Raw genomic sequence first — 16,602 nt, 5'->3', positions numbered from 1 at the left:
AAAAAAAAAAAAAAAAAAAAAATTAACTGCAGATGGATTAAAGATTTAAACGTTAAGACCTAACACCGTAAAAACCCTAGAAGAAAACCTAGGCAATACCATTCAGGTATATAGGCATAGGCAAGGACTTCATGACTAAAACACCAAAAGCAATGGCAACAAAAGCCAAAATAGACAAATGGGATCTAGTTAAACTTAAGAGCTTCTGCACAGCAAAAGAAACAATCATTAGAGTGAACTGGCAACCAACAGAATGGGAAAAAATTTTTTGCAAGCTACCCATGTGACAAAGGACTAATATCCAGAATCTACAAAGAACTAAAACAAATCTACAAGAAAAAAACAAGCAACTCCATCAAAAAGCGGGCAAAGGATATGAACAGACGCTTTTCAAAAGAAGGCATTTATGTAGCCAACAAATATATTAAAAAAAACTCATCATCACTTGTCATTAGAGAAATGCAAATCAAAACCACATTGAGATATCATCTCACACCAGTTAGAATGGCGATCATTAAAAAATCTGGAGACAACAGATGCTGGAGAGGATGTGGAGAAACAGAAATATTTCTACACTGTTGGTGGGAGTGTAAATTAGTTCAACCATTGTGGAAGACAGTGTGGCGATTCCTCAAGGATCTAGAAATAGAAATGCCATTTGACCCAGCAATCCCATTACTGGGTAAATACCCAAAGGATTATAAATCATTCTATTATAAAGACACATGCACATGTATGTTCACTGAGGCCTTGTTTACAATAGCAAAGACCTGGAACCAACCCAAATGCCCATCAATGATAGACTGGATAAATAAAATGTGGCACATATACACCGTGGAATAATGTGTAGCCATAAAAAAGGATGAGTTCATGTCCTTTGCAGAGACATGAATGAATCTGGAAACCACCATTCTCAGCAAACTGACACAAGAACAGAAAACCAAACACCACATGTTCTCACTCATAAGTAGGTGTTGAACAATGAGAACACATGGGCACAGGGAGGGGAACATCACACACTGGAGTCTGTTGGGGGTTGGGGAGCTAGGAGAGGGATAGCTGGGGGTGGGGAGGTTTGGGGTGGGATAACATTAGGAGAAATACCTAATGTAGATGACAGGGGGATGGAGGCAGCAAACCACCATGGCATGTATATACCTATGTAACAATCCTGTAAGATCTGCATGTGTACCCCATAACTTAGAGTATAATATTATTAACAATAAAAGAAGGCCGGGCGCGGTGGCTCAAGCCTGTAATCCCAGCACTTTGGGAGGCTGAGGCGGGTGGATCACGAGGTCAAGAGATCGAGACCATGCTGGTCAACATGGTGAAACCCCGTCTCTATTAAAAATACAAAAAATCAGCTGGGCATGGTGGCGCATGCCTGTAATCCCAGCTACTCAGGAGGCTGAGGCAGGAGAATTGCCTGAACCCAGGAGGTGGAGGTTGCAGTGAGCCGAGATCGCGCCATTGCACTCCAGCCTGGGTAACAAGAGCGAAACTCCGTCTCAAAGAAAAAAAACAATAAAAGAGTTGGTTTTCATCCTGGCATTCATTTATCATTCCACACTCCCCTCCCCAAGTTTTGTTCAGATAAATACACAGTTGGGAAAATTAATCTAACTAAATATCTTTTACAGACAAATCCTTGACTTTTGCTTTTAGTCCCTCATTTATCTAAAATCCTCATACATTTGCAAGATGTTTGTTTGCAATTTCAGCGTTGGAAGGGATCTTAGAATTCAAAGTTCAAACTTTCATCAGAAAACTAAATTTTCTGTACAACATCCTGGGCTATTCATTTTCCCATCTCTTTTGGACTTCTCCTAGCATTCATGGCTACATGAGGCAATCCATTCCTTTATTTTTAATTTTTCAACCAGCTTCCATTACCTGAAAGATCTCTTTTAAGCAAATGTGATGTACCTGAATGATTGCTGAACTTGCGAATCAGAAAACCTAGGCCGAGTCTCTGGAATTTACTAGCTGTATGGCTTTACATAAATCATTTAATGTATAAGATTTTTTGAAACTCAGCTACAAAAGGGAGATAAGTAAGGGCATTTGAAAGTTTTGCAACTAACTATAACTATAACTAACTATAACCAAGATTCTATCAATCTAAGCTGAAATTAGTTTCACTGCAATTTCTACCCACAGGTCTCTTGTTCTGTTTTCTGAGACCTCTTAATATGATGCTCTTCAGATATTCAAAGATAACTTTTCTATTGCTCCAGGTTTTCTTTCCTCCAAATATTTCTAATTCCTTTCCTATGTTATGAGACATAATTTTCAGCTCCTCACCATGCTGGCTACTCTCCTCATGACCTCATGTCGTACAGTATGACAGGGGATTTGACCACCACAGTAGAGGTGAGGCATAACTAGCGTTTTGTTGCTCGTGATATATATTTTATTAATATGACCGCAACTCTCAGTATTTTTAATAGCCATATTATATTATTTACTCTTATTAAACATAAAAAGAATGAAATACCAAATCCTTTTCATATCTTTTCATATTAAGCCACATTACCATTTTCTCATCAATTCACACTGATACTAGGCAGTCTAGGCTTCTAACAGAGAGCTTTACATTTATCCTGTTAACTTTCTTCTTGTTAGATTAAGATCACAATTCAAGCTTATGAAGTTCTTTCCAATATTGCTCATTTATAAATGTAATTATCATGTCTTTGATGTCGTCATCCAAGATCCTTCTAAAAATGTTAACCCGGATAGAATATGTATAGAGCCTTTCAGAGACAAAGAAAGTATTGTTCAGCTCCACTTCTCTAGAAAACCAAAGATGCTTGTGATTAGGTATCTGTCTGTAGAAATGGGAGAAAAATTCAAGGTTTATCACTCTTCTAGCTAGGGGTTCATTTACTCTGCTATTTCACAAACCATGTTTATTATTTCTTCAATGTGAAAAAGTAGAGTTATCATATTAAAATTAACTATTTTTGAATCAACATACTCATATGTAAACTGAATTACAAATACAAAATATTTTTACTACAGAGAAAATAATATTATAAGAAAATAGAACTTTTAAAGCAAATAGTGGCCAGGAGTGGTGGCACACACCACTCAGCACTTTGGGAGGCTGAGGTAGGTGGATCGCCTGAGGTTAGGAGTTCGCAACTAGCCTGACTAACATCGTGAAACACCATCTTTACTAAATACAAAAAAATGAGCCAAGCATGGTGGCACATTCCTGTAATCTGATCTACTTGGGAGGCTGAGACAGGAGAATCACTTGTACCTGGGAGGCAGAAGTTGCAGTGAGCCAACATTGCGCCATTGCACTCCAGCCTGGGCAACAAGAGTGAAACTCCATCTCATAATAATAATAATATAATAAATAAAGCAAACAGTTTAATTTGATATGAGTATTTTAAATATTCAGAAAACAGAAGGCAACATATAATTCTGTTTACCATTTTAAAACATTTATCAAAGAGTTGACTTCTACTTGGCTTATCTTTAGCATTTTTCAGCTCTGTGAAGATAAATATACAGTTAGGGAAATTAATTAAACATATCTAAATCTTACAGACTTATACTTGACATTTTCTGCCAATTCGTCATCTGTCTTATTTTATATTGCAGTTTTAACAATATATTTATTTATTTAATAAATTATTTTACTCCTGGTTCTACTTCATAATTATTTTGAGACTATACTTTAATACTATATCAAATAAAGTAATATTTTATCAATAGGGGACTGTTTAAATTATAATACAGCTACATCACAGCACAGTGAAGCTGTGATGCAGCTACTTTTCTTTTTAGACAGTCTCGTTCTGTCACCCAGGTTGGAGTGCAGTGGTGCAATCTTGGCTTACTACAACCTCTGTTTCCTGGGTTCAAGCAATTCTCCTGCCTCAGCCTCACAAGTAGCTGGGACTAACAGGCGTGTGCCATAATGCCAAGCTAATTTATTTTTTATTTTTTTAGTAGAGATGGGGTTTCACCATGTTGACCAGGCTGGGCTCAAACTTCTGACCTCAAGTGATCTCCCCGCCTTGGCCTCCCAAAGTGCTGGGATTACAGGCATAAGCCACTGAGCCCGGTTTTTTGTTTTGTTTTGTTTTTTAATTGAGAGGGGGCCTCACTCTGTCGCCCAGGCCAGAGTAAAGTGGCATGTCTAGGCTTTCTGCAACTTCCACCTCATGGGCCCAAGTGATCCTTCCACCTCAACTTCCTGAGTAGCTGGGACTACAGACACCTGCCGCCAGGACAGCTTATTTTTTGTATTTTGTGTAGAGACAGAGTTTCATCATGTTACCCAGGCTGCCCTGTTTTGTTTTGTTTTGTTTTGTTTTGTTTTTGTTTTTGTTTTTTAATAGAGATGAGGTTTCACTATGTTGCCCTAGCTGGTCTCAAATTCTTGCACTCAGGTGATCTTCCCACCTCAGCCTCTCAAACTGCTAGGATTACAGGTGTGACCCACTGCACCCAGCCCCAAGGCTGGTCTTGAACTGAGCTCAAGCCACCCGCCTGCCTCAGCCTCCTAAAGTGCTGGGGTTACAGGCATGAGCCACTGTGCCTGGCCACATTTTTAAAAACGTGGATTTGTATTTGAAATCAGTGCATTTTTCTCAGACACATCTCCTACGTGGCATCCAATAACAATTAATTTAGTAAAAAAAATTGTTAGAGATTAAAATGATGAAACATGATATAAGAAAATAAATTGTGAAGCCTTTAGTCTTTTTGGAACAAGGTCATTTATAAACCAACCAGCTAGCAATCAAGCAGAGAAAAAAGTGAAATAGATAAATTAGTAATTTAATTAAACATATCATTTGAAAGTCAATGCTGACTTTAAAATCTTGAATTAAATACCTACAGATATTTTAATGCAGATGCTGACAGTTTTGATCCACATATAGAGTCAGTTCTGATTCTTCGACTTGCTAGATAATAGCCATGAATCATTCTTTCTGCTTCCAAGCTGAATTCTACATTCAAATTCTTTGCAAAAGCCAGTAGCTAAAAAGAGTGAAAAATCCAAGATAATCAAACTTTATTATGGAATCCCTATAACAAAAATCAAAAGTATACTGCCACTTTATTTTTAAAAGTTTGCATATTTTATTACATAAAAAAGAGTAAATGTCTGCGGCCATCCCAAAGTCATTGAACACTTTAAATCACAATGTTATACCTGTAAAGGATTTTAAAATTTACTCAGAATAATTTCCTCCCTCTCAGTGCAGAAATGTTCTGTGTAGTATGTTTGAATGACTTTACAAGGTCTTTGCTCCCAGTGAAAGGCTCCCCTACCTCAGAAGCTCATTTGCATTTGAATAGCTTTAATTATCTGACAGTTTATTTCCTTAAAACTTTCTCTCATTGGCCTAGAGCTACTTGTTCTCCTTACTTCCCTTCCTTCCTTTTATAGAACACTTAACACGTGGTATGAGGAAAAACATTGTGTCAACTTTGAAGGTAGGCTTTAGTGATTGAGTAAGATTTGGGTAGAGAATAATTCTACAACACAATGATTATCACTGGTTTTTCTAGTTTTCTGCTTTTTTTTTTTTTTCTTTCAGAGTCAGTGATTCCTAGATTCCAAAGTCCTTCTCTGTGACATAATTTCCAGATTTTTTACTATCCTAGTTATTTTCTATTTTTTCAGTTCAGATAATCACAGGAAAAATTAACTATAATAAGGTTGCTATGTTTTTTTCTGACACTACCTCGGGAAAGGTTGCTATTAACTATAAAATTTATATTATATTATTTATTTATTTATTTTTGAGATGGAATCTTGCTCTGTCACCCAGGCTGGAGTGCAGTGGCACGATCTCAGCTCACTGCAACTCCACCTCCTGGGTTCAAGCGATTTTCCTGCCTCAGCCTCCTGAGTAGCTGGGACTACATGTGTAGTCCCACCATGATCAGCTAATTTTTTTTTTTTTTCTTTTTGTATTTTTATTAGAAACAGGGTTTCACCATGTTGGCCAGGCCGGTCTTGAACTCCTGACCTCAGGTGATCTGCTCGCCTCAGCCTCCCAGAGTGCTGGGATTACAGGCATGAGCCACCATGCCTGGCCTAAAATTGGCATTTTAAATATAACTTTAAAAAAAGTATATAGACATTTCCTATATTGGACATGTCCTGGATTGGATATATCCTAGCTTCTTTATTTTCTTTATTCTCCACAACTCTCTCCAGGCTTTCAGAACTGGATAATAATACTATTAATAGAATCCGGCCAAGCATGGTGGCTCACACCTGTAATCCCAGCACTTTGGGAGGCTGAGGCAGGCAGATCACAAGGTCAGGAGTTTGAGACCAGCCTGGCCAACATGATGAAACCCCATCTCTACTAAAAATACAAAAAATTAGCCAGATGTGGTGGTATGTTCCTATAATCCCAGCTACTCAGAAGGCTAAGGCAGGAGAATCACTTGAACCCAGGAGGCAGAGGTGAGCCAAGATGGCGCCATTGCACTCCAGCCTAGGCAACAGAGCAAGACTCCGTCTTGAGGAAAAAAAATTACTATTAATAGTATCAATAACCCTCTTTAAGTTCTCTCTAAGGTGGCATGATGATGAGCCACCAATATCCTCCTTCAGGAAAGGACCTGTTGCCCCAGCTACTGAGAGTGCTGTCAGCTCCTTTAGGGATTACCTCAGGACAGTCCACATCACATGAGTGATTGAGGCAGAAGTGGAAGAGAACATTATAAAGTCTGGAGGCATTGACACAAAAGCTTTCCCCAGTAAACACTGGCACACTAAACTCCATCTCAGTCTGTGTTCTGGCGAGCTCAGGCTGCTACAAATTCCATCCACTCTGATTTGTGTGACATTTATCTTCCAGAGAAACCATTTTTACTATTTCACTTTTTACTATTTTTACAGTTCACTCCAACTGTTCTCCATAATCTGACAAACCAACTATAAAATCTTCTGCTTGTGCAAGACTTTTTGTAAATATGTTAAAGAAAACAAAAACAAAAACAAAAAATGAAACCTATGACTCCAAAATACAATTTCTGCTCCAGTCAAGCTGGTCTTATCATTTTCCATGTATACTAATTTCTACTTTTATGTCTTTGCTCCAACTATTAATTCTACTTGGAACACCCATCCTTTGTGCATCTAAATTTTACCCTTTCTTACAGCCCAACTAATGTCCAGCCTCTTCCATGAAGTTTTCCCAGCTTCTGCATTCCACATTGATATCTTCCTTTCTGAATTCCTAAAATACCTTAGAGTCAGCACCACTTAGCTTAGCACTTAAATTTTTCCTTAATTATTTTATGTATCTTGTTTTTATCTCAATTAAATGATAAGCTAAAGAATATAAAAGAATAGAAATAGGCTCATATATGTGAAGTATTCAGTAAATACCTGAATAATTAATAATCTAGATTGTTTTGGCTTGTTTCTCAGGAAAAAAAATGGGCAAAATTTCTCAGGGTTATTAGCTTGTCTATATTTAGTACCCTAATTCCTACAGACTACCTTTTTCTCATACAATAAAAACCAAAACTAAAACCTCATTATATTATAAATAGTATTTTTTTATTCTATGTGAATAAACAATGCTCAGAATTCATTTTTTAAGTCAATTTCACGTTTCAACCTTTTACTCATGCAATATGCTTACAAGGAAGGTAGATATAAAAAAAAAATTAATGACTCATAGACCTCCACTTTCTGATATCCCCTGCCTTTTATCTATAATACCCAGGCATGTGAACTCTACTGTGGACAGATTTTGAGTAGTTAAAAAGGTTCCAGTTGTAAATACGTGAGGAACTTTAATAGCTATGAGAATTATTACTAAATTTACATCACCTACTCTCAGGTTCTCTGAACATATCATATATGTTTTGATGTCAGTGAATTACGCTACATATCCCTTAAAGTCAGGACTCAAAGGCATTAATCTAAGGAAAATCCCTTTGAATAGACGGTAAAATGTAAATAACTGTATATCTATATAGCCTATTATAATTATTCTCTTTTCTTCTTGTTTTTTTTTTTTTTTTTTTTTTTTTTTTTTTTTTTTTTTGTGAGACAGAGTTTTCACTCTGTTGCCCAGGCTGGGGTGTGATGGTGCTATCTTGGCTCACTACAGCCTCTGCCTCCCAGGTTCAAGCAATTCTCCTGCCTCAGCCTCCTGAGTAGCTGGGATTACAGGAATGTGGCACCAGGCCTAATTTTGTATTTTTAGTAGAGAGGGGGTTTTACCATGTTGGCCAGGCTGGTCTGGAACTCCTGACCTCAGATGATCCACCTGCCTCAGCCTCCCAAAGTGCTGGGATTACAGGTGTGAGTCACCACGCCCAGCAGCCTATTACCATTTTCTATAGAAAAATTCTATTTTGATTTTCTTTCATTGAGATTCTTTCAGCTATGCTGATTTGGACAATGGTACAAAGAATAAACTCAAAATTTTAATATTCATTACCTAACACAGTTGTTTAATCATAGTCCTAAAGAATTCTAAATGATTTCTTCCTTTATTTTTTTTTTATTTTTTATTTTTATTTTTTATTTAATTTTTAAAATTTATTTTATTGCATTTTAGGTTTTGGTCTTTTCTTTTCTTTTTCTTTTTCTTTTTTTTTTTTTTTTGAGACAGGGTCTTAACTCTATCATCCAGGCAGGAGTGCAGTGGTGCGATCTCGGCTAACTGCAACCTTCACCTTTTGGGTTCAAGCCATTCTCCTGCCTCAGCCTCCTGAGTAGCTGGGGTTACAGGCTCTCATCACCATGCACAGCTAATTTTTGTATTTTCTGGTAGAGACGGGGTTTCACTGTGTTGGCCAGGCTGGTCTCAAACTCCTGGCCTCAAGTGATCTGTCCACCTTGGCCTCTTAAAGTGCTGGGATTATAGATGTGAGCCACCACACCAGCCTAACCCTAAATAACTTCTATACAACGTTTTTAAAATGTTTAAAAGCTGTAACCAAATTGGAATAAAAGAATCCTCAATAAAGAAAATCCAGCGTTCAAAGGACTTCTATATAAACTGAGAAACATTAGCACAGGCTTCTGGGTAACTGTTTTATTTACCTTTACCTTTTCAAAATCTTCAGTTGTAAATTGTCTAGAAGCCACATAAAGCAGCCCTTCAGGATTAATGGCTTTCTTCAAAGTATGCTGCACAGTAGGAAGAAATGGGTGGCAGGGAGATGACTCATTGCAGTTAATCAATAAACCAAATGCCTCCACAAGGTTAGCAGGAATCAAACTGCAATCCTACATCAAACCAAAAGGGAACAGGCAAACATTAAACTTTGTAATTTTCACAATTTTGAAATAATTACTTACAAAGTAATTATTATATGTTATTATTATTAAAGTTATTTATATTAATTATAATTTAAGGTATTTTTTGAACAATCTGGGAACTTTTTGGTGATTGATTTTTTAAAGTCTCTTTACTATTTTCTTTCTTTTTTTTTTTTTTTCAGGCGGAGTTGCCTAGGCTGAAGTGCAATGGCATGATCTTGGCTTACTGCAACCTCCACCTCCTGGATTCAAGCGATTCTCCTGCCTCAGCCTCCCGAGTAGCTGAGATTCCAGGTGCCTGCCACCATGCCTGGCTAATTTTTGTATTTTTAGTAGAACTTGAACTTCAGACCTCGTGACCTGCCTGCCTCGACCTCCCAAAGTGCTGGGATTACAAGCGTCAGCCACCGTGCCTGGCCTACTGGATATTTTCTTGTACATTATTCATTAAGGGCTCTCCAGCTACCTATTCAAATAGTAATTTCCAGTGAGTAGACATCTGATCTACATGGTTAAAAAATTACAATTTTTAAACAAGTGGGTCATCATGTAGTTCTGATACCCAATAACGTATTAATAACAAAAATATTAAGATGTATTAAAATTTGTGACTAAATTTATTGAACAACATTCTAACAATAAAATATACATATACCTTACCATCTGACCAATTAGAGTGTTGATTTTCTGTGCATTTCTCCTTGAAGATGAATCCATATCAACAAAAGACCAAAAGCTGCACTGAACTGGAAAAGTCATCTGTTGATCAATATCCTCCCCAAACTTCTTTCCTGGGATGTACACTGTGATGCTTCTACTCTCCAGAACTAAGTTAAAAGATATTATTTATTTGTTATTTAAGTTCATTTTGGTCTAAATGTCTACAAATTAATAATATATTCTTATATAGAATTATACTGTCTTGACTTTGAATAGTGAAAGAAAGTAAATTTGATTGTTTTGCAAGACAATGCTTTAAGTTAGAGCATCTGCCATAAAAAGAACAAGGCAAAAATATATATTTGAAGCCTTATATGTCCCATGACTTGATGAGAACTAGGAGTCCAAAGCATGTAGCTAGAATTGTGGCTGGGCACCTGAGTGGACTAGGCAGTGGACTAAGAGATTGGTCATATGATACAGACTTACATGAAAGGCTAAAATTAAATCATGTTCTTTTATGTGGGGAATAATGATAGAAAGCAGGCCATCCATGTGGGAGTGAGAGAGGAAAAGATAGATAATATGAACTACAATGACTTGGGGAAATGTATCTCAAATTCAACATGTTCAAAAGCAAATTCATTGTCCTCCCTCCTCCCACTTAAAACCCAAACAGTCCAGGCATGGTGGCTCACGCCTGTAATCCCAGCACTTTGGGAGGCCGAGGTGGGTAGATCACCTCAGGTCAGGAGATCGAGACCACCCTGGCCAACCTGGTGAAACACCGTCTCTATTAAAATACAAAAAATTAGCAGGTGTGATGATGTGCACCTTTAGTCCCAGCTACTCAGGAGGCTGAGGCAGGGGAATCACTTGAACTCGGGAGGCAGAGATTGCAGTGAGCTGAGATCGTGCCACTCTAGCCCGGTGACAGAGCAAGACTCCATCTCAAAAAATAAAAAATAAAAGAACACTTTGGGAGGCTTACACAGGAGGATTGCTTGAGCCCTGGAGTTCTAGACCTGCCTGGGCAACTTGGCAAGACCCTGTTACTACAAAAAATTAGCCAAGCATTGTGGCATGTTACTGTGGTCCAGCTACTTGGGAGGCTGAGGCAAGAGACTTGCTTGAACCTAGGAGTTCGAGGGTGCAATGAGGTATGATGACACTACTGCACTCCAGCCTGGGTAACAGAGTAAGACCTCGTCTCAAAAAAAAAAAAAAGAAGGAGAAGGAGAAAGAAGAAGGAGGAGGAGAGGGAGAAGGAGAAGACGGAGAAACAGACCAGGGCAGTCACGAGGACCACATATGATTTGATTTCATTTATAGTCAGCCATCCATGTCTGAAGGGTCTGCATTCAACCAACCACTGATGAAAAATATTCAACCAATCAATAAATAAAACAACAATAAATAACACAGTATAACAATTTGCAAAGTATTTACATTGTATTGACTATTATAAGTAATCTACAGGTGATTTAAAGTATATGGGAAGATGTGCATAAATTATATGCAAATACTATGCCATTTTATATGAGGGACTTGAGCATCTGTGGATTTTGGTATCTGAGAGGCCCTGGGACCAATCCGTGGAGAATACTGAGGGAAGACTAAGTATGCAATGTTCAGAATAGGCAAATATATAGTAACAGAAAGCAATTAGTGTTTGCCAGGGACTGTTTGGGAGTAGGTGACAGGAGGCAGGGACTGGGGGTTGACTGCTAATGGGTATGGAGCTTCCTTTTGGGGTGATGAAAATATTCTGAAGTTAGTGGTAATAGTAGCACAACTCTGAATTATTCTAAAAAGCACTTAACTATACACTTTCAGTGGTGAATTGTATGATGTGTGAATCTCAATAAAACTGTTACAAAAAATGTAATAGTAGTAATTGCCATTCTATTTTTTTAGAGACGGGGTCTCACTATGTTGCCCAGGCTGGAGTGCAGTGGCTATTCACAGGCACGATCCTACTATAGATCAGCACAGGAGTTTTGACCTGCTCCGTTTCCAACCTGGGCTGGTTCACCCCTCCTTAGGCAACCAGGTGGTCCCCCGCTCCCAGGAGGTCACCATATTGATGCCGAACTTAGTGCGGACACCCGATCAGCATAGCACACTATAGCCCAGAACTCCTGGGCTCAAGTGATCCTCCCACCTCAACCTCCCGAGTAGCTGGGACTACAGGTACGCGCCACTGCACCCAGTGCTTTTTATCTTTCTACTGTACAATACTCTTATCTTTCTATTGTACAATGCAAATATATGAGCATTTATCTCATTTGTGGAACCACTAGTATTTTGCACATTCATATGTATTTTGTTTTTACCAGAACAGTGGAAATGCTGCACAAAACAATTTTTATTTTACTTCTTGATATGCATACATTTTACTTCTTGATATGCATACATTTCACCAATGCTCTCTACCTTCAGCTTACTGATGAGTGAGGAAGGACTGGAAAGACAAGGAACTATGAATTTGCCCTCTCTTTTTTCTCCTGTCAGCATTTTCAGTGTGAGTGGTTGGCAAATACAGGGAAGCAACCAAGTAAGAAAGTATGATAGGACTACTTGGTCATTTGTGTTTCTTAAAAGGCCATTGCCTTCTTTCTGCATTAGAAGCATGTCTAGTTCAAATGAAAAGCATGACCACTTGGGGTTATTAGCACTCCCTCTTACTCAGTTGAAAATGTGTTGTTATGGAAATATAAGTGCACCCATGACACATGGAGTTCAGCAACAATCAAAGACAGTACAAATTAAATGTGTTATGAAAGCTTCATAGTGATCACAAATGCTGTATGAAATAGGGCAGGAAGGCACAGTCGAAACAGGTATGCATCTGTCTCCTCTACTCACACTCAAGTGCCATTGACTCACTGGACTTCCTTACAATACAAAGATAAAATTATTAAAAATTTGAAGATGATGACAGCAGAGTTTTAAACCAAATGCCAGGCTCTTGTGGGGAGACAACATACTAGCAGGGCCAGCTTTATGAGTGTGTAACAAGTGCAATTGTACTGAGGCCCTCCTCTGTACTAGCCAGATGTTCTACCATCCTTTGTTGAAAAAAATCTCCTTTTATCACTGACTAGCTTTGGTGCTGTAGTACAAAATCAATTGACTATAAAATGTGGGTGGATTTCTATACTCTCTGATATGGTTTGGCTGTGTCCCCACCTAAATCTCTTCTTGAATTCCCATGTGTTGTGGGATGGGCCTGGTGGTAGGTAATTGAATCATGGGGGAGGCAGGTTTTTCCCATGCTGTTCTCATGATAGCAAATAAGTTTCACTAGATCTAATCATTTTAAAAAAGGGAGTTTCCCTGCACAAGCTCTCTTTTTTTATCTGCCACCACACGAGACATGCCTTTCACCTCCTGCCATGATTGTGAGACCCCCTCAGCCATGTGGAACTGTGAGTTCAGTAAACCTCTTTCTTTTGTAAATAACCCAGTCTTGGGTATGTCTTTATTGGCAGCATAAAAACAGACTAATATACTCTCATTTTGTTTTAGTTGCTTTTTTTTTGTAGAGATGGGGTCTCAGTGTGTTGTCCAGGATGGTCTGGAACTTCTGGTCTCAAGCAATCCTCTTGCCTCAGCCTCCTACAGTGCTGGGATTACACATGTGAGCCACTGGGTACAGCTAATTTCTGCATTCTCTTATAAAGTGAAACAATATGCTATGTGATCTGAGCATACTTGTACATTCATGCTGATACACCAAGAAGGCAAGGCTCTGACTGCTCTTTGCCCAGTCCAAGGCTGTCCATATTCCTGCTAGTTATAAATCTGGCCCAACCAGCATTACTCTAATACAGAACCAGACAATGACATTATAAGGAAAAAACCCTACAGTCCAATGTCTCTCATGAACATAGATTTTTCAAATCCTCAACAAAAATAATAGCACATTAAATCCAACAATGTAGAAAAAGAATTATATACCATGATCAAGTAAGCTTTATCCCAGGTACGTAAGGCTGGTTCAATGTTCAAAAATCAATTTATGTAATCCATCATATCAACAGGCTAAATGAGAAAAATCATATGATTGATAGTGGCAGAAGGCAGACAGGTCCTGGGAGGATAGGGGCAGGTCCTTGGTGGAAACTTCAGGAGGGAGACAGCCTGAAGCCTGAAAAACAGGCTGCCAGTTCCGAGTGGATTTCACTACCTGGAGTGAGAACTTCCTTAATGCCTTTTAGCCAATCAGATGGTGTTTTTCTGCACATGGACCAATCAGCACTTGACAAAACCCCATATCCATTTATGATTTTAAAAATTTCCTCCATTCTTAGCCCATAAAAACCCCAGTCTCTGGCTGGGTGTGGTGGCTCATGCCTGTAATCCCAGCACTTTGGGAGGTTGAGTTGGGCAGATCACAAGGTCAGGAGTTCAAGACCAGCCTCCTGACCAACATGGTGAAACTCCATCTCTACCAAAAATACAAAAATTAGCTGGGCGTGGTGGTAGGCACCTGTAATCCCAGTTACTTGGGAGGCTGATGCAGAGAATTGCTTGAACCTGGGAAGCAGAGGTTGCAGTAAGCTGAGATTGTGCCACCACACTCCAGCCTGGGGAACAAAGTGAGACACTGTCTCAAAAAAAAAAAAAAATGACTCAGACACAGGTTGTGACTACATGTCTGCGGTTAGGAACTACCCACTTTGGGTCTCCTGTGTGCTGAAAGCTGTTCTACCAAGCAATAAAACTCTTCTCCACCTTGCTCACCCTTCAGTTGTCCACATAAGCTAATTCTTCCTGGACATGGAACAAGAACTTGGGACCTGCTGAACAGCAGGCACAAAAAGGGCTATGACACTTTCCTGTGAGGCTTGCTGAGGTGAGTGGGAGCAAAAAGGGCTGTAACACTTTCCTAGCCAGCTCGCCTAGCTGTGAGTGGTGACACACTCTTGTTTGTTGGACTGTGGGAGTGAAGAGCAATGACGCTTCTGGAGGCCCAGACCTCAGGATTTCCTGAGTCAGAGCTGTAACACTGTAATTCTTCTGCCCTCTGCCAGCTTTGGGTGGCTGCCCCGCATGACAGAAAGTGATGATGGGCTGGGCCAGCCCAGGAGCCATGGGCTGGAGTGAGGCAATAGACTAAAAGAGCTGTTAACACGTGCACCCATTCACTGAGCTGTGGACAGCAGGAACGAGGGAGCTGTAGCATGCTTCCCCCAACCCCTTAGGGCTCCACAGTTGCTGGTGTCTCCAAGTTTTCAGATGCCACCACGTTCCTCTCATCCAGACACCAGGGCCCACAGTGGAAGCTACTTGCAGTATGCCTGTTCCAGCTACAGTCTCGCATGAAACCAGCACCTGCGCCAGCGCCTGGAGTTGTCTGCCCCGCCACAGCAGCCGGTGTGCCTGGCTATGTGCAGTGGCCAGACCCTGAGCTCGCTCATGCACACAGCACTTGCTGCTCTGCGCCTGGCTTGCCCTCAGCAGGTGTGGGATCTGGACTGGTAGTGTGAGCCAAACGCAGCGTGCTGGCCCGAGTGGGCAGAACAAGCCCAGCAGGCAAGAGTGAAACTCAAGCAGAGGTGCTGCCAGACACAGATGTTTCTGGCTGGAGAAGCAACACCTGAAGGATCCTGTGACATGACCATATTAATAGATGTAGATAAAGCATTTGACGAAACCCCATATCCATTTATGATTTTTAAAGCTCTCAGAAAATTAGGAATAGAGAAGAACTTCCACTGATAAAGAATGTCTACAAAAAATGTACAGCTAACATCACACTTAATGGTGAGAAACTTGAAGCTTTCCCACTCAGATCAGGAATAAGGTAAGGATGTCCCCTCTCCACACCACTTTTCAACTTTATACTGGAAGTCATAGCTAATGCAATAATACAAGAAAAAGAAATAATTCTGGTCCATTACAAGCTCCTGTGTTAACACACTGAAAGCAAAGGCTAAAACAGTGCATTTGCACATTAAATTTCTGTTTTTGCTTATAAAATGAGAAATGGCATCTAATATAATTTCTCAAACCCTCAAACACATGCAATACTATCCTAACTGTTAAGTATCTCAACATGGATGACAGTATAGGTTAAACAGACAAAAATTAATTTCAAAAATATTGTTTACCTGATTGAAGCTGTTCAAGTTTATCTTTTTTGTGTGAAGCCAAGTCTCCTATAAAGCAGATACCACCTTTAGCTAGCAAAGCACTGCCAGCTTGAATGCTAACTGCTCCAGTTCCATACTTATTCCTGGATAAAGTGGGAAAAATTTCAGTAGAGACTGGATGACGTATACCACGAGGAATAAGGTTTATGCTAAAATTCAAAAGCCTAGGGGAAAAAAATAAATTTTTCATTACTATTATTTAATTTTCAAAAGTCACAATGTTAATTAAATTAAATAAAAATTAAATTAAATGTTAAATTTAATTTTATTCTGTGTTTACTGAGCAATTGTGATACACCAGCCATTGTGCTAGGGATAAAAATATATATGACCAACATGGTGAAATCCTGTCTGTACTGAAAATACAAAAATTAGCTAGGCATGCTGGTCCATGCCTGTAGTCCCAGTTACTTGGGAGGCTGAGACACAAGCATCATTTGAACCTGGAAGGCAGAGGTTGCAATGAGCCAAGATTGTGCACTCCAGCGTGGGTGACAGAGCAAGATT

General features: G+C 39.3%; 1 protein-coding gene and 1 long non-coding RNA gene across 3 annotated transcripts in view; one reads left to right on the top strand and one right to left on the bottom strand.

Annotated features, from left to right (window-relative positions):
• MCMDC2 (minichromosome maintenance domain containing 2) overlaps positions 1-16,602 on the bottom strand; it is a 48,810-nt gene that overhangs the window by 14,276 nt on the left and 17,932 nt on the right. For both annotated transcript variants that reach the window (XM_032296245.1, XM_032296246.1), the window contains 4 exons: positions 16,054-16,259; positions 9,935-10,101; positions 9,062-9,241; positions 4,865-5,007 (listed from right to left, as the gene is read on the bottom strand). In XM_032296245.1, the coding sequence (XP_032152136.1) occupies positions 4,865-5,007; positions 9,062-9,241; positions 9,935-10,101; positions 16,054-16,259 (696 nt within the window). The remainder of the gene's footprint in view (positions 1-4,864; positions 5,008-9,061; positions 9,242-9,934; positions 10,102-16,053; positions 16,260-16,602) is intronic.
• Positions 9,531-10,289, top strand: LOC116563582. Its single transcript, XR_004274471.1, has 2 exons — positions 9,531-9,568; positions 9,982-10,289. It is a non-coding gene; the product is annotated as an uncharacterized LOC116563582 (long non-coding RNA).

This window comes from Sapajus apella, unplaced genomic scaffold (assembly GCF_009761245.1).
Source record: "Sapajus apella isolate SASKATOON/1434 unplaced genomic scaffold, GSC_monkey_1.0 scaffold35, whole genome shotgun sequence".
Classification (NCBI taxonomy): Eukaryota; Metazoa; Chordata; class Mammalia; order Primates; family Cebidae; genus Sapajus; species Sapajus apella.
Note: the sequence above shows the minus strand (reverse complement) of the source record. Positions and strands in the feature narration are given on the sequence as shown.